Source organism: Sceloporus undulatus, chromosome 4 (genome assembly GCF_019175285.1).
Source record: "Sceloporus undulatus isolate JIND9_A2432 ecotype Alabama chromosome 4, SceUnd_v1.1, whole genome shotgun sequence".
NCBI lineage: Eukaryota > Metazoa > Chordata > Lepidosauria > Squamata > Phrynosomatidae > Sceloporus > Sceloporus undulatus.
The window spans coordinates 250,779,190-250,797,711 of NC_056525.1; the positions used below are offsets into that span (position 1 = coordinate 250,779,190).

At 50.0% G+C, this 18,522-nt stretch overlaps 1 protein-coding gene across 1 annotated transcript in view; it reads left to right on the forward strand.

Moving 5' to 3' along the window:
* The window catches only part of OPLAH (5-oxoprolinase, ATP-hydrolysing), a 33,710-nt gene extending 25,979 nt beyond the window's left edge, over positions 1–7,731 (forward strand). The window contains exons 22-26 of the mRNA XM_042463548.1: positions 2,639–2,788; positions 4,241–4,398; positions 6,171–6,331; positions 6,666–6,763; positions 6,884–7,731. Of these exons, the coding sequence (XP_042319482.1) occupies positions 2,639–2,788; positions 4,241–4,398; positions 6,171–6,331; positions 6,666–6,763; positions 6,884–7,039 (723 nt within the window). The 3' untranslated portion in view covers positions 7,040–7,731. The remainder of the gene's footprint in view (positions 1–2,638; positions 2,789–4,240; positions 4,399–6,170; positions 6,332–6,665; positions 6,764–6,883) is intronic.
* Positions 7,732–18,522: the final 10,791 nt, after the last annotated feature.

Sequence of the window (18,522 nt, forward strand, 5' to 3'; positions counted from 1 at the left end):
GCTCCGGCACGAGGTGTACGTGGAACTGCAACGCCCCACGCGCCATCACCCCTTCCGACCTCATCTTGCCTGCGCTGCATGGGGGGACAGGACATTCCCTCAACCAGGTGAGGAGGCGCGTCGGACAGGTGTTGGGATGCCAAGGCAGGAGGGGGCTGTGGCTGCCAGCTTCCCAGGGCAGAATGTGGAGAGGGGGCTCTTGCTGCTGCCTCCCATCTGGAAAAGGGCACCTGTGGCAGGGGCATCCTGCCTGCAGGGGTATTTTGCACCCAATGATGTCTCCAGAGGGCTGACGCTCCTGATCGGAAATGGTGATCCTGAGCTGCCCAGTAGGGGGGACATAATAATGTTTTTTCCTTCCTTGATCCATTGGAGGAGGTGGGTAAGAAATAGTAATAATAATAATAATATATAATAGTAGTAGTTGTTTGTTGTTGTTTGTAATTATATTTCTTACCTGCCTCTCCTCATGGATCAAGGCAGGAACAACAATAATCAACAATGAACAGCATCCGTAAAACTATTAATTAAAACATGCAACAGTTTAAAGGACAAATAAGACATACAGATTTTAAAACATTCCACATCTAAATTCATCTGAATTCATAGTTTAAAATTCATTTGGATAAGCCGCCAGAAGGACTGGTCTTTAATCCCTCCCTAACTGTCATCGTTCGGCCTCTGAGGAGAGCGGAAGGTGGCCCAGTACCTAAGGGGCCGGCCTGAAGACAGGGCTCCCCTCTCCCTACTGTCATCGTCGCCTCTCGAGGGAGAGAGAAGGCTTGGCCCAGTACAATCCAGGGGTCCGGCCTGAAGATAGAGAGGGCTCCTCCCTCCCTAACTGTCATCGTTCGGCCTCTGAGGGAGAGAGAAGGCTGGCCCAGTACCATCAGGGGCCGGCCTGAAGACAGAGGCTTCCTCCCTCCCTAACTGGTCATCGTTCGGCCTCTGAGGGGGAGGTAGAGGCTCGGCCAGTACCATCAGGGGCCGGCCTGAGACAGAGGCCTCCCTCCCTAACTGTCATCGTTCGGCCCTCTGAGGGAGAGAGAAGGCTGGCCCAGTACCATCAGGGGCCGGCCTGAAGAAGAGGCTCTCCTCCCTAACGTCATCGTTCGGCCTCTGAGGGAGAGAGAAGGCGGCCCAGTACCATCAGGGGCCGGCCTGAAGACAGAGGCTCCTCCCTCCCTAACTGTCATCGTTCGGCCTCTGAGGGAGAGAGAAGGCGGCCCAGTGAACATCGAGGGCCGCCTGAAGACGAGAGTCTCCCTCCCAACTGTCATCGTTCGGCCTTGAGCGGGAGAGAGAAGGCTGGCCCAGTACCATCAGGGGCCGCCTGAAGAAAGAGGCTCCTCCCTCCCTACTGTTCATCGTTCGGCCTCTGAGGGAGAGAGAAGGCTGGCCAGGACCATCAGGGGCCGGCCTGTAAGACAGAGGCCCCTCCCTCCTAACTGTCATCAGTTCGGCCTCTGAGGGAGGAGAGAAGCTGGCCCAGTACCATCAGGGGCCGGCCTGAAGACAGAGGCTCCTCCTCCCTAACTGTCATCGTGTCGGCCTCTGAGGGAGAGAGAAGGCTGGCCCAGTACATCAGGGGCGGCCTGAAGACGAGAGCTCCTCCCTCCTAACTGTCATCGTTCGGCCCTGCGGGGAGAGAAGGCTGGCCCAGTACATCAGGGGCGGCCTGAAGAAGAGGCTCCTCCCTCCCTAACTGTCATCGTTCGCTCTGTAGGGAGAGAGAAGGGCTGGCCCAGTACCATCAGGGGCCGGCCTGAAGAAAGAGGCGCCTCCCTCCCTAACGGGTCATCGTTCGGCCTCTGAGGGAGAGAGAAGGCTGGCCCAGTACCATCAAGGGGCAGGCCTGGAAGACAGAGGGGCTCCGCCCATCCCGAACTGTCCATCGTTCGGCGGCCTCTGAGGGAGAGAGAAGGCTGGCCCCAGTACCAGCAGGGGCCGGGCCCTGAAGACAGAGGCGCCTCCCTCCCTAACTGTTCAATCGTTCGGCCTCTAGAGAGAAGGCTGGCCCAGTACCATCAGGGGCCGGCCTGAAGACAGAGGCTCCTCCCTCCCTAACTGTCATCGTTCGGCCTCTGAGGGAGAGAGAAGGCTGGCCCAGTACCATCAGGGGCTAGCCTGAAGAAAGAGGCTCCTCCCTCCCTAACTGCCCGCCTGCCCGCTTTCCACCTGGGCAGGAGCGGCCCAGAGAGACTCTTCCTTGCCGCCGGAGTGGCGTTTCTCCAGGGGGAGATTCTGTAATCTGGAATCTGGAATCTGTAATCTGTACTGTATTGTATTTTCATTTTGTTTTGTAAACCGCCGTGATCATAGGAATGGCGGTATATAAATAAAATTTCAATTCAATTTCAATTCTTCTGGCAGATCATTCCACAGTTTCGGAGAGGCTAAATAAAACGTCCTCTGGCTGACCGTTGCCAACCTAGTCCTGGCTGATTGGCGTAAATGTCCGCCAGAGGACCTGAGCTGAGTATGGGATGAGATTATATGGGAGGAGGCAATTCTGTAGGTAACCAGGACCCAAAGCAATGAAGTCACCATTTTGGGGGGTCATGATCAAAGGACGTGGGAAGGATCTCTCAGTCGGCCCTTGGAGACCTCTCTCTCAAACTCTCTTTTTCACACACAGGGCTGCCTGGCCCCCATCCGGGTCATCATCCCCAAGGGCTCCATCCTTGACCCCTCTCTGGATGCGGCCGTCGTGGGGGGAAATGTGCTGACCTCGCAAAGGGTGGTGGACGTCATTTTCCTGGCCTTTGAGGCCTGTGCGGCATCCCAGGTAAGTATTGGGGAGAGGGATACTAAGCATGGCTAATGGGGGCTGGGGGCAAGGTGAGACGGTACAGGGCCTTTGACCCCCAACCTCATCCATATCTCCCCTAGGCTGGCCACAGAGGTTCGCTCTTCTTTCTTTGTAAGGAATCAGAAGCTCTGGCCACCTCTGGATTTGTTGTCAGGGGCTTTGGTAACATGGCAAGGGAATCCACAACCGTTACGTTGTGGGCACATCTTACAACACGGGTGGGCTACACCAGACCCTCCAAATATCAAACTGCAATTCCCTTTATTCCTTGCTGTTGGCTGAGCAGGCTGGAGACATCCATCAATGATGATGATGATGATGATGATGCTTCTTCAGCTGTCTATCTTCTCAAAACTGGGACTTGCAGCAGCTTACAGTGAGACCTTGGTATCCATGGGGGATCTGTTCCAGACACCCTCCCCAAGGATACCAAAATCTATAGATGCTCAAGTTCCATTGTCCCCAATAGCAGCACACACACATGGACGTGTCGCCATTAAGGACAACAGGACTTCAGGCGAGATTCTGTTGGTCCTAATGGTGGTGTGGCCACATGCATGTGCCACCATTGGGGGCAACACGGGCTTACTGTCAAATCCATGGGTGGCAAGTTGCTGATACTAAGATCCCAATTTACAAGTTAAAGCCAGTGCAATGCATACAAATGTCTAGTATTAAAATATAATTAAACCGTCAATAACATTTAAAACCAAGTAAAACACACCATTAAAAATAATAAAAAGCCACTTGTTATCCCTCACTAACCCTGGGTTTTAAGGGAACTGGTGGAAAGAGCCATGACTCGGTGCCTCTCCCTCTGCCTACCCTGTGGGCTGCAACTTGGCTCGCTGGCGCAAGACCTCTTTCTGCAGTGCTGCTGCTGTCACTGCAGTGATGGCAGCCTGACCATGCAGCAGCCTGACTCTGAGGACACAGCCTCCTGGATCTTGGAGCAGCCAGTTCCTCTCTGGGAGTTTCTCAAACCTCCCTCAGCAAGAGGGGCAGAGCAGTAAAACTTGTAAAATGGCCCCTGACATGCCCCTATTTGCATCCGTCTGGCCGCCTTCTTTAGAGTCAGCTCTGTGGTTTGCGAATCCCTCAGTGTTGGGCAGTTTGGTTCTGGGGCTGAACAGCTGTTGCAAAGTGGGGCAGTCTCTCTGTTTGGGAAGCAACCTCCTTCTAGACTCTCTGCGCCAGACCCTCGGTCCTTTTCACTTTGGACTGACCATGCACCAGTTGACCCTTCCCAGGATCTCATGGAGATGCTGATGGGGAATTATTGAACCTGGGGACAAAGCATGGGAGGGGAAGACTGCATCTTCTTGTCTTGGAGGTGGAAGACCCTGAAAGCCAGGAGAGGTGGGCATGTGGGGGGAGCAGGGGTCTGCCAGGGTCTTGGCCTTTTTCACCCCTTTGGCCTCCTTCCAGGGCTGCATGAACAACATCACCTTTGGGAACGAGCGCGTGGGATACTATGAGACGGTGGCCGGCGGGTCTGGGGCAGGGCCCCATTGGCACGGCCGGAGTGGGGTCCACACTCACATGACCAACACCCGCATCACTGACCCAGAAATCCTGGAGAAGAGGTGGGTGCTCCGCAGGGCAGCAGAGCGTTGTGCCAGTGTCCTGTGTCCCGTGGGGAAGTAGCCGGGGAGACTGGGACTTTGGGGAGGAATTGGATGGGCTCCCCTCCTCTTGGGTGGCCTCTATGGCTCCCAACCTGTGCAGCTGCGATGCAGCAGCTAACAAGACCAATGTGATTTTAGGTTGCATCAATAAAAGTATAGTCTCTAGATCAAGAGAAGTAATAGTGCCACTATAGTCTGCTCTGGTCAGGCCCCACCTGGAATATTGTGTCCAGTTCTGGGCACCACAATTTAAAAAGGATGTGGAGAAACTGGAGCATGTCCATAGGAGGGCGACCAAAATGGTGAAGGGTCTGGAAACCATGTTCTAGGAGGAACAACTTAGGGAGCTGGGGATGTTTAGCCTGGAGAAGAGAAGTGTAGGTCTTTAAACAAAGGCTGGATGGCTGTCTGTCGGGGATGCTTTGATTTTGATTTCCTGCATGGCAGAATGGGGTTGGACTGGATGGCCCTTGCGGTCTCTTCCAACTCTATGATTCTTTGATTCTGTGCATGCCAGTGGGAGGCCTGTTTGAGACCCTGGCCCCCTCCTTCTCCTCCTCATGCCTCCCAGTAATCGGCTGAGGGCCGAGGAAGGCTGGTTCCCCCATGTTTGCAAAAGCTCCGCTATGCTTGGCTCACCTTCCAGGATATGTCGTACGTCTCCAGGAAAGGTGGTGGGGCACTCTTTCTATTATTACTATTATTATTATTAAACTTTATTTCTATAGCGCTGTAATTATACACAGCGCTGTACAAAGTCGGTAAAATAGGAGTAAATAAAAGCCTGCCCAAGGCGTACATTCTAAGATAATAACAATTAAAAGAGGAATAGATAAAATTACCATGTAGAAAAGAAAAGACAAATTAAAAACATCACATATAAAAGCAGATCACATCAAATATTATCGGACAGCCAGATGACAATCACAAATTCCCTGAGAACGCTTCCCTAAACAATATGGTTTTCAGCTCAGCTTTAAAGCTGGTTAGGGAAGTGATGAGCCGTGAATGCAGAGGAAGAAGGTTCCAGGAATGAGGGGCAGGCAGCAAGAAAGAAGGGACGGATCCAGGACGGGGCAGAGAAGATCCTGGGCTGAGAGAGGAGACTTTGGCTACCAGAGCGGAGAGTGCGAGTAGGGATGTAGGGAGAGAGAAGATCGGTTAAATAAAGAGGGGCCAACCCATGCAGGGCTTTAAAGATGAGTAGCAAGAGTTTGTACCTGATGCGGAAAGGAAAAGGGAGCCAGTGAAGGGAAGACAACAGAGGGGAGACATGATCATAACGGCGAGTGAGTGAAATAATGCATGCAGCTGAATGCTGAACAGAAATTAATGGGTGGAGATGAGAGAGGGGAAGCCCTGCCAGGAGGAGGTTGCAGTAGTCTAGTCCTGAGACCACTAGGGCATGGACCAGTGTTTTTGCGGTAGAAGCTGAGAGATATGGACGGATTTTGGCGATATTGTAGAGAAAAAATCTGCAGACTTTGGCTGTAGTCTGGATCTGAGGGATAAATGGGTTTCATTGGGGTTTTCTGAGCAGAGGTTAGAGGGTCTACCTGCCAGAGGTGTTTTGGCTATGGCCTTCCTGCCCTGGCAAAAAGGGATTGGACTGGATAACCGTTAGGGTCCCTACCCAACTTTATAGTTGTATGCTGGTGGAGAGGAGAGGAGAGTAGAGTCATATTGAGGTTGCTGTCCATTCTCCATGCTCTTCCCTTCTCCCCTTCCAGATATCCGGTGGTCCTGAAATCTTTCCAGCTGACCCCCAGCACAGGGGGGGATGGGCAGTTCCGCGGCGGAGACGGGGTCCGGCGGGAGCTCCAGTTCCGGGAGGAGATGGTGCTGTCGGTGCTGAGTGAGCGGAGGGCTTTCCGACCCTATGGCCTGCAAGGTGAAGGTGGAGAGAAGATGGTGGAATGCCTGCTGAGTCTAGTCCATCACTGCCATGCCCCAACCCCTAGTTCCTGTGGGGTGCAGGCCAGGCCCCTTTGGGCCCTCACACACTGAGAACAGGGAATGCTCCTCCTTTTCCCCTGAGTTGCAGAGAATCCATTGCTAGCGGGTGGCAGCTCCAAGTGTGGGGGTCTTTGGTGCGGGGGTCTTCCTACTGAATCTGAGCTAGTGTGAATGGCTGTCCCTATGGATAAGGGTGGACCCCCCCTCCACTCAATCCCACTCCCCTCCACCCTCTCTCTCTTACCCCTTTGGCTCTCCTTCCCTGGCAGGTGGCAAGAAGGGCGCTCCAGGACTCAACCTGCTCATCCGACAAGATGGCCGGACCATCAATCTGGGAGGGAAGACCTCTGTCCCAGTGTACCCTGGGGTAAGCATCCAGCGTGTGTCCTTCCAGAGTCAGGTGAAACTTCGGGAGAGGGCTTATCTTTCCCTTCTCAGCATGAGCCATCCCTCTCCAAATGCCCCCTTCCTTTCTCTCTCCCTCCAGGATGTCTTCCGTCTGCAGACCCCCGGCGGAGGAGGCTTCGGACCACCATCCGCAGCCCAGCACCCTCTGCAAGCCCCTTCATCCCCACCTGCAGGCCGGTGCTTTATTGAACGAGGAAGCCTCTTTGACTACCGCCTGGCCCAGGAGATGGCATGAGGAACCCCAAGATACCCACAAAGACGTCCAGCCCCATGCGTTGGCCATTGGCACTCTGGGCAAAGGGAGGGTGGTGGCATAGATAGAAATATTAGGAAGGCTGGGGCCAAGGTAGCTGTCGGGGAGGAGTGGATGAAGGCCCCTATTCTGGTGGCCTGTTTGCCTGATTCCTCCTGCCCATGGGCCTGGAAAGGAATGGGTGCTTGGGGTGAGAAAGATGACTCAACTTCTGCCAAGGAAGTTTTGGCGGATGGGTGCCAGGAGGAGAAGCTCCACTTTATGTCACAAGAGGGCAGCAGGGTCTGAATTTGGGTTGTCCAGCATATACATTATGTGTGGCTCCAGGACGGTCACTCCAGACTCCTCAGAAAGTTTAGGATCTTGTTCAAGCCAGGAAGCCTGGTGCCTTATTCCTCTCCTCTTTCTTTGTGTTGCCATGCTGCCCCACAGCTCTGCCTCCATCCCAGCCAAGCTGCCTTCTCCCCAAACACTCCTTAGACTAAGTGCCTTCTTGAACTGCAGCAGCCATGCCAGGGCAAAAGAGGTCTCATCCCAGTAACCTCTGCCCACCTCATTGCATGGCTCCCACTTCTTCCGTCAGGAGCACGGGGTGCCATTTGGCCAACTTGGTTTTTGGCTCCACTTTGACATCTGCAGAGTTAATAAAGTTGGTGCTTGCTGTTTGGAATCTGTTTGTGGCCGAGAAAGTTGTTTTTGGCCAGGGCTGGGTAGAGGATCAGGGCCCCTGGCCTAGCTGCCTGAATCTCATTTTGGGAGAAAAGCAGGATATAAATCCCATAAATAAATACATAAATAAATAAAGCACCCACTTTTGGTGGGAAAGGGGTGCCAGGCTCTATCACAGGCTCTGCAATTCTCTGGGTATGCCAAGCACAGTCATTCCTAATTGAAGAGCTGTTTATCAGTGGAACTGTCTGATGATGATGATGATGATGACAATGACGACTTCATAACCTCTTGCCATGGATTGAGGTAAGGAACAACAACAAGCAATTAAATACAAAACATCAGTTCAAAACAACTTCAGTTAACAATACACATCAATTTAGAAAGACCAACAAGACACATACATATCAAAACAACCCACATTTAAAATTCACAGTTCATTGGAGGGCTTTGAACAGAAGTTGGAGGGGTGACTCTCTCAGGGGTGCTTTAGCTTGGCAAAAAGCGGGGCTAGGCTAGATGTCTCTTGGGGTCCTGTGTTTCTCTGTTTCCATACAGGCAGCACTGACCTTCCTTCCAAGGCAGAGGCCGGCTGTGGCCCCTGAGCGCCTCTGGGGCCCCTGAGTTTTGCAGGACACAGGGGTCTCCATGGGGTGTTGTTTCTGTGAGTTTGGGGGCTTAGTTAGGAGTGAGGCAGGGGCCTCACAGGAGGGAGCTGGACTCCAGGGAAGGGGCTGAATGCCCCAGCAGCACTTCCTTGGGGTGAGTTCCAATAGCCTTTACATTTCCAGTTACAGTTTGCCCTGTTTCTGTTTCCCAGTACCCCCATAAAACTGACTTTTGCAGTCATGATGGTGTTTACTTTCCTCTCTCAGAGGTTTCGTGGTCATCATTCTCCAGGGCAGGGCTGGGAATGTGACCAGACCATCGTTCCCCGTGGCCTTTGCCAGGGACGCGTTTATTCCCTGGACAAATAGGCGAGGCTGCTCTCCGGTGCGGTTCCAAGAAAGGGTCTCCGCAGGACAGGGCAGGACGCCTTCCTTCCACGCAGGAACGGTGGGTTCTTTCTGGGCGTAGGAGCAGCAGTCTTCAGGGTTCACTCTGCCCTCAGGCTTTCCAGACGAAGGAGGTCCTGGGAGATTAACTTGGCACAACTTGTTCTTAGAATATTCTTGCAAACAAGCTTGTAAAATGTGGGCTAGACAAGGTAACTTTACATGGATTAGTAATTGGTTGACCAGCCGAACTCAAAGGGTGCTCAACAATGGCTCCTTTTCATCCTGGAGGGAAGTGACCAGTGGGGTGTCCAGTGGGGCTCTGTCCTGGGCCCAGGGCTATTCAACATCTTTATCAATGACCTGGATGACAGAATTGGGAGCATACTTATCAAATTTGCAGATGACACCAAATTAGGAGGAATAGCTAATACTCCAGAGGACAGGATCAAGATTCAAAATGACCTGAATAGACTAGAAAGCTGGGCCAAAGCTAACAGAATGAACTTCAACAGGGAGAAATGTAAGGTACTGCACTTAGGGCAGAAAAATGAAATGCACAGATATAGGATTATGGGGGACACCTGGCTGAACGAAAGACTTCTACGTGTGAAAGGGATCTAGGGTCCAAGTAGACCACAAGTTGAACATGAGTCAACAGTGTGACGCAGCAGCTAACAAGGCCAATGCGATTTTAGGCTGCATCAATAAAAGTATAGTGTCTAGATCAAGGGAAGCCATAGAGCCACTCTATTCTGCTCTGGTCAGGCCCCACCTGGAATAATATTGTGTCCAGTTCTGGGCGCCACAATTCAGAAAGGACATTGAGAAACTGGAGCCATGTGTCCAAAGGAGGGAAGCTAAAATGATGAAGGTCCTGGAAACCATGCCCTATGAGGAACATCTTAGGGAGCTGGGGATGTTTAGCCTGGAGACGAGAAGGTTAAGAGGTGATATGATAGCCCTGTTTAAATACTTGAAGAGAGGTCATATTGAGGAGGGAGCAAGCTTGTTTTCTGCACACTCCGAGGCAGTATCATATTCCGCTGTTGAACAGCTCTTACAAATGGATCTTACTGATCTACTAGAACTCCTAGATCCCTTTCACACGTACCATTTTGGCACTAAATTTAATGCATCGTTTGCACTTTGGGTTTGTCTTTGGGAGCATTCATTGCGGAAAAAATACACCCATCGCTTTGCTATGCAGCGATATTTTTGTACAGAAAACCCAGATCTGAGTACTCTGGGCAAGTTCCTACCTTGAGGCAGCAAAATATAAGTCTCTGCATGCAGAATTAACATAGGTAGTCTGCTGTGCAATGCTTGTGTTGCTGAATGGCAGCATTGCGCAACTGGACTGAGACTCCCAAATGAGCTACACAAGGCACAACTGATGTGCCTCTGTGCGCCCACACCAGTGCGCTTGCGCAGCCTGGGAAACATTTTCTGCCCTCCAAACACACTATCTGCACAGGAGATCATGTACGTTTTTGCTCAAGCAAATGTTTGCAGATAAAAGCTCTGAAATGTGAATAATCTTGTGGCTGTTCTCCTCTTTCTTGAGCATCTCAAGACGCCAAAGAACGTGCTCATTGGGGAGTTCTTCTGGAATAGCATTTGGCAAACCCAAAATCTGCAAGAAGACGCGGCTAGTTAGTGTCTCATGCGGAGTGGAGGAGATGCTGACCTCTCCATGCCAAACTGACCACGGAAGAAATGTGTCCTTTAGCTATGAAACCCATTTGCTAACTAGCCATGCTCCTCTGGGAACTGCGTCTGCCAAGGAAAGGAAAGCAATTGTGCAAAGCGCAGAAGCAAAACCTTTTTAAAAAGTGCAATTTATCAAGAGAGATTGGATAAGCCTTTCCTTCCACATTATTTGCCTTGCATCTGCTGGAGCATGCGTGCTTTTGCTAAGCACTTTCATGTTAGAAAAAAGGCATAGAGCCACATTGGGATTAGAAATTCCAGCAACTTTCACTGTATGTCTGTCCCTTGAATGTCTGGCTCCAGAGTTCATTGTGTTTGGGGCAAAATAATACAAACATATAGCCATGTTCGTCTGTAGAATAAGTATGTAAAGAGATCTTGCAGCACCTTTGAGACTAAATGAAAGAAAGAAGTTGGCAGCGCTTGAGCTTTCATAGACTTTAAGCCTATTTCCTCAGATGCATTTGGTGGAGTGGAAGCAGGCACAGACCTATATATGCCATGGTAGCAAAGATGTCAGTACAAATGACAAGGGCTTTGTGTATGGAAATGGAAGTTGCAGGTCCAGTTTTAATTAGGGTTAGTGCCACAAAGGCAAGGAAACTGCTTTGGTGCCTGGAGAGTACTGGCAGGTCCAGGTTTGCAATGGGGCTGGCCTGTGGGGAGGGGAATGGATGGACGAGGGTTCAATGAGGATGGGGTCCGATAGTGTGGAACTCAGGAAGCCATTGCCTTTGTCCAATTTGTTTGCTGAGGGAAGATAGTTTGTGGATGAATTCCAGTTCTGTCTGTTTCTCTTTCCAATCTCCCTTTGTACCTTTTGTTCAGTGACCGATGTTCTGGGATCTGGGATGCAAGTGTCCAGGGAGACCGAAATGTTCTGCCACTGGTTTCTGCAGCGTATTCTCACAATGTCCAGTTTATGTCCGTTGATCCTCTGGCACAGGGACTGGCCCTTTGCCCAGTGTAGCTTACTAGCTTTGATATCTTTCTGATACTTAAATATTTTGTTTCCTAAAGAAACCCTTAGGAACTTGAATTGATGAATGTTAACCACTGTTACAAAATGCGCAGTGTGCAAGGAAGCCGTTGCCCTGTTTAAACCCACTGTTGAAAGAGTATTTCTAGTTCTTTGTACAGTGTTGAAAGCTGTCAGGAGAAGAACTGGAGTTCAACAATGGCTCCACCTCTCTTCCTCCTGGAGAGAAGTGACCAGTGGGGTGTCCAGTGGGCCTGTCCTGGGCCCAGGGCTATCCACATCTTCACAATGATTGGAAGACAGAATAGTGGGCCGCTTATCAGATTTTCATATGAACAAGACTAGGAGGGGTAGCTAATACCCCAGAGGAGAGGATCAAGATTCAAATGACCTGAATAGACTAGAAAGCTGGGCCAAAGCTAACAGAATGAAGTTCAACACGGAGAAATGTAAGCACTGCACTTAGGGCAGAAAAATGAAATGCAGAGATATAGGATTATGGGGGACACCTGGCTGAATGAAACTACGTGTGAAAGGGATCTAGGAGTCCAAGTAGACCACAAGTTGAAAATGAGTCAACAGTGTGATGCGGCAGCAAAAAGGCCAATGCGATTTAGGCTGCATCAATAAGTATATGTCTAGATCAAAGGAAGTAATAGTGGCCACTATTCTGCTCTGGTCAGGCCCCACCTAGAATATTGTGTCCAGTTCTGGGCGCACAATTCAAAAGGACATTAGAAACTGGAGCCATGTGTCCAAAGGAGAGTGACTAAAATGGTGAAAGTCTGGAAACCATGAGCCCTATGAGGAGCGACTGAGGGAGTGTTAAGGTTTGGGGTTTAGTTTAGGATAGTATAATTATACATTGTTATAGTCCCATTTTAATACATTTAAGTGTTTAATATTTTTTTAGGGGGAAAAGGGTATAAATATTTATGTATATTTTATTCTGTAAATTTTTATGTTGTTCACTGCCCGATTGGCTTTGCCTATTATTTATTATTATTATTATTATTATTATTATTATTATTATTATTAGGTAACGCTGGTTTTAATTCCCTCAGACTAGTCAACCTTATGGCGCAACCCTGTCTGTTCCCTTGTAAATGAAATAACATCCAGGAAGACACAGGTTCATAAAAGCACTTTCTTTCACTGTAAACAGCAGCAGAACCATAACAGCTTTAGCAGGCTTTCTTCAACTGCCATTTTACCTCAGGAACCGTGGCAGAGGAAGGGGCCTGTGGCTATTGCCTGGCCTTCGACAGAGAGAGGCCCGCCCTCCACAGAACATCCCTTCCTCCTTGGTCCTTAACACACACTTGTGAATAAGGCGCAGCGGAAGGGTCTTCATGGGCCAAATCTCTTAACGGGGAGCTGGTCAGAACCTATATTTCTGTGTGGGGTTTTTTTCGCACGTGAGGCCAAGTTCTGGGAGAGTTTGTTCCTGACGTTCGCCAGCAGCATCTGTGAGGAGAATGTGTTCATCTAAGATGGCAGCAGCGCCGAGATGCGTGCCTGCGAAACGCCAGGATAAACTCTTCCAGAACTTGGCCTCACGGTGCGAAAAACCCACAAGAACCTATGGAAGCCTGGGCTTGACATTGGCAACCCATCCTCTTTTCAGATAGAAATCGATAAATGGACCCGCTCCTCGGGATAAGTCACTGGAGAAGAGGCGCATATATCTCTGAGGCTTGGAGAGAAATGGTCGATCAAATATAAAATAAGATGCACATAAAAAAGTAGTAAACACAAATAGGGGATATAGTTACGCCTCAAAATAATGGGTAGGAAAGAATTACAGAACTGGTTGTTCAATACAGTACCTATTAGCAGTCATGTTTAGGAATCCTGGTGGCGCAGGGTTCAATGCTGCCTGTCCTGCAGCACTCACTCAAAAACCACAAGGCTGCGAGTTCAAGACCAGCAAAGGGGATCAAGCTCGACTCAGGCTTGCTCCTTCCCAGGAGGGGAGCTAAAATGAGTCCCCAGACTGTTGGGGGCAAATTAGCTTACGGTTGTAAACCCTTGGACACGCTAGGTGGGATGAAGCGGTAGATAAATGAAGCTGTTCTCTTGTTTAGGAAGAATTAGAATAAATGGGATAGAATAGGTTAATTGGTGACCCTCACCATTTTAGTAGCGCTCTCCTTTGGACACATGGCTCCAGTTTCTCAATGTTAGCTTTGGCCCAGCGTTCCTAGCTATTCAGGTCATTTTGAATCTGACCTGTCCTCTGGAGTATAGCTATTCCCCCTAATGGTGTCATCTGCAAATTGATAAGTAGGCTCCCAATTCTGTTAGTCATGAGAAAATGTTGAATGAATCAAGTCATTGAAAAGATGTTGAATAGCCCTGGGCCAGGACAGAGCCCCTCTGGTCAGTTCTCTCCAGGAGGAAGAAGAGGAGCCATTGCTGAGCAAACGTTGGTTTCAACTGGTCAGCCAAGTCCAGATCCACCTAAGAGTTGCATTGTCTAGCCCACATTTTAGAAGCTTGTTTCCAAGAATGCCACGGGGGACCGTCAAAGGCCTTGTTGAAGTCCAGATATGCTATATCCACAGCCTTCCCTTCATCATTATAAATAAATATCATCATCATCATCAATCACACATCTCATCATCAGCATCACATCGCCCAGCGGTCATTTTACCAATGGTTGTGGCCAGGCAGGGCCCACAGTTTTCACACACCCTTGATTTCCTTATCAAGATTTCTATCTTGTGGTTCATTACACAATTCCAAGTGACTTCCAAACAAGAGTGAAACACACAATTGCAGCCAGTCGCTCCTGGGGAGAGGAGGGTTTGCAGGACCAGGCGGGTTTTGCTTGTGAGGCCCGGTATTGGGGGGGGGCAGCCTCCCAACATAAACAGACAATGCACCTGGCCCCAGGTGCTTTGCAGGCAGAGGTGTGTCCTTGGCCAGAAGTGTGTGGTGAGTGTGAAACTTGTGTGTTTGCCCAGCCATGCTGGAAGGAAATCACGTGGGCGATGCCTCACATAGCTGCTGGGATTTTTTCCATGCTTGCCTGAGTCAGAAACCACCTTCTTCCTCCCCTATCTCTGCATCTTTCATATCAGATGTACAGCACATGTGCCAGGAGGAAACCACAGTCCAAGGCCTTGAAGCGCAGACAAAACAACTGTCTTTGTGACATCTGCTCCCAGCAAGAAAGCTGAAAGAAATTCCCATTTCAGTTTCTGCATAATACAGTGGGCTCTTGGAAGCCGTTGAGTTTGGTTCCAAGGACCCCCCATGGATACCAAAACCATGGATGCTCAAGTCCCAGTAAAACCATTGGATGATAAGGGGGGTATGATGATGACAGTGGGCCCTTGGACTGCTGGGCTTTGGTTCCAGGACCCCCCCCCCTGTGATACCAAAACCATGGATGCCAAGTCCCAGTAAAATACCATTGGATGAAATGGGATGATGACGACAATGATGACGATGAGTATAGTGGGCCCTTGTACTGCGGGGCTTTGGTTCAAGGCCCCCCCCTTGGATACCAAAATCTATGGATGCTCAATTCCCATTATATCCAATGAGGTATTATTATTATATTTATTTTAACAGCATTAAAAAAGTACAATTTAAAACTGTTCCAAGATCCCAGGCTGTCCTTATAGCAGTTCCTTAAAGGCCTGGTTGCACAGGTCATAGAATCATAGAATAGAAGAGTTGAAAGAGACCGCAAGGGCCCTGATTAGTCCAACCACTTCTGCCATGCAGGAAATCACAATCAAAATCCCCACTGAAAGATGGCCATCCAGCCTCGCTTAAAGACCTCTAAGGAGGGAGATTCCACACAGAAAGGAACCGCGCCCTCCCCAAAGGTACCATCCTCCACTTGGACTCTGAGGGGGAGAGAAAGGAAAGAACTGCGCCCTCCCCAAAGGTATCCAACTCCATCTTGGACTCTGAGGGGGAGAGAAAGGAACAGCGCCCTCCCCAAAGGTATCCAACTCATCTGGACTCTGAGGGGGAGAGAAAGGTAGGCCAACCCATCAGGCCTCCCTTAAAGGAACAGCACCCTCCCCAAGGCACCATCCCATCTTGGACTCTGAGGGGGAGAGAAGGAAACGCGCCCTCCCAAAGGTATCCACTTCATCTTGGACTCTAGGGGGGAAGAAAAGGAACAAGCGCCCTCCCCAAAGGATCCACCCCATCCTGGCCTCTGAGGGGGAGAGAGGGTGGGCCATGCCATCAGTCCTATCCTTAAGATACAGATCCCTCCATCTGTCCATCGGCCATGGTCCAGGCCTCAGAGGGAGAGAAGAATGCGGGACCTGATCCCTCCCCTCAACCATTCCCTTCTCCTTTTGTGTCGTGTCTTCTTAGATTGTAAGCATGAAGGCAGGGAACCGTCTAATTAAATGATTTTATGACAGTGCTGTGTAAATTTACAGCGCTAATAAATAAGCTTAATAATAATAATAATAAACACTCCGAGGAAGGAGTTGGTTCCACTGTTGAACAGCCCTTACTCCAGGAAGTTCTTCCAATGTTGAGCTGCAATCTCTTTTCCGGTAGCTTGCATCCATTGCTCCATTGGGTCCTTTCTGTGGAGCAGCAGAAAACAAGCTTCCTCCTCCTCAATATGACATCCCTCATATTTAAACAGGGCTCTCATATCACCTCTTAACCTTCTCTTCTCCAGGCTAAACATCCCCAGCTCCCTAAGTTGTTCCTCGTAGGCATGGCTTCCAGACCTTCACCTGCCCTTCTGGTCCATTCCCTGGGAGATCAGGGAGTCCCAGAGTCTAGATGGGCAGCCATAGAAAAGGCCCTTCTCCCTCTCGCGCCCCACCGGCCGGGTTTCTGGGCGGCATCGGGACGGAGAGAAGGGCTTCCCAGAGGACTCAGAGTCCAGGCTGGTTCATACCAGAGAAAAGCTCGGCCAAATAGTGTGGACCTGAGCCATAGAACTTTGTAGGTAATAACCAGGCCTTGAATTGTACCCGGAAACAAACCAGCAACCAATGAAGCTGTTTCAACAGGGGATTGTATGGTCTCTGTAATCTGCCCCTGGGCATGGACAGGGGGAGCGTGTCCCTGTTAGTGCTTTTAGACATCCAGCGGCCTTCGATACCATTGACCACGGTATCCTTCTGGGACGCCTGAGGGAGTTGGGAATCGGGGGCACTGCCTTGCAGTGGTTCCGTTCCTACCTCTCGGGCAGGTCCCAGATGGTGGAGCTGGGGGACTGTCACTCCGATAGGAGGGCCCTGCATCTGGTGTCCCTCAGGGAGCGATGTGTCCCCTATGCTATTCAACATCTACATGAAGCCGCTGGGAGAGATCATCCGGAGACGGGGCGCGGTGTTATCAGTACCCTGAGACACCCAATAGTCTTCTGTGTCTCCGACTGATGCAGTATCTAAGATGGCATCTCTCCTCTAGATGCTGCTTGGCGTGGTAAATGGGGCTGGATGAGGGAGAACAAACTCAGTGTGAATCCAGGATAACGGAAGTACTGGTGATAGGTTCCCGCGTTCCTGGTGGTGAGATCTGTCACCCGGTCCTGAACGGGGTCAGCCTCCCTAAGGACTCGGTGCGCAGCTTGGGAGTGCTCCTGATTCGTCGCTGCCAGTTGACTTCTCAGGTGGATGCGACGGTCAGGAGTGCGTATCAGCTTCGGCTGATACGCCAGCTGCGTCCCACCTGGACCGAAAGGACCTAGAAACGTTGTACAGTCTGTGTAACCTCTCGATTGGATTTCTGCAACGCGCTCTACATGGGGCAACCTTGTACCAAACCCGGAAGCTGCAATTGGTGCAGAATATGGCAGCCAGATTGGTTGCTGGTAGTTCCAGGTCAGACCATGTAAAACTCTTCTAAAAGATCTTCAGGCTGCCTATTCGCTGCGAGCTCAATACAAGGTGTTGGTTTGACCTATAAAAGCCCTAAATGGCTTGGGCCCAGGGTACTTGGAGGACCGCCTCTCCCCATAATCCGCCTCGCACACTCAGAATTCCGGGACTAAATGTTGGAGGTCCCTAGGTCACCTCACACGGACCTCACAGAGGGCTTTTACATTGCTGCCCTCACTCTGGAATAAGCGCCCTGCAGAGCTTTGCTCCGACGCCTCATTAGCTGTCTTCAAGAAACAGTTGAAAACCTTCCACCTTAGATGTCCGTTTATTTTCCTGCCCCCTTCCTTTCCCTTTCGCCACCCAGACCGATGTTAAAACATTTTTTCCCTTTTCCTTGCCCTTGACAGTGTATTTTATTGTTTTCCGTTCCTGTTTTTTTGGAGTAAGGTTTTTAACATACTGAACTTATCCGTTGAAATGTTTTTTAATATTTGTAAGCCGCCCCGATCATATCTATGGATAATTAATTATTATTAATTATTATATTATTATTATATTTATAAACAGCCTGGCAGCGCTCTTTGAACCAGCTGAATTTTCTGAACAGTTTTCAAAAGGCAGCCCCATGCAGAGCACAACGTAGTCCAAATGGGATGTGACCAAGGCATGTCCAACGTGGCCAGATAGGCTTCTCAAGGAAGGGCACACGTGGCGCACAAGTTTTTAAATGTGCAAAAGCACCCTGAACACAGCAGAGACCTGGGCCTCCAGGTTCAAAGCTGAGTCCAAGAGTACCCCCAACTGCCAACCGTTTGGTCTTCAGGGGGAGTGTGACCCCATCTAACACAGGCTGGATCCCTATTCCCCGATCTGTCCTCCGACTGACCAGGAGCCCCTCTGTCTTGTCGGATTAAGTTTCCACTTCTTTACCCAATCATTACTGATGTGAACAGACACAGGTATTAACTACTACTACTACACACTTCTACTAACACTACTACTACAGTGGGCTCTCCATATCGTTGGACTTTGAGGCAAGGACCCCCCTGTGGAGCCAAACCCACGGATGCGCAAGTAAAAGACATAGAAAATGGTGTCCCTGATATAAAATGGCAAAATCAAGGTTTGCTTTTTGGGGTTTCTTATTTTTAAAAAATATTCTCAAGCCAAGGATGCTTGATCCATGGATAAAAAAAGACTCCAAGGCTAAGGAGGGCTGGCTGCATTCATATCAGGAAGGAAGGAAGGAAGGAAGGAAGGAAGGAAGGAAGGAAGGAAGGAAGGAAG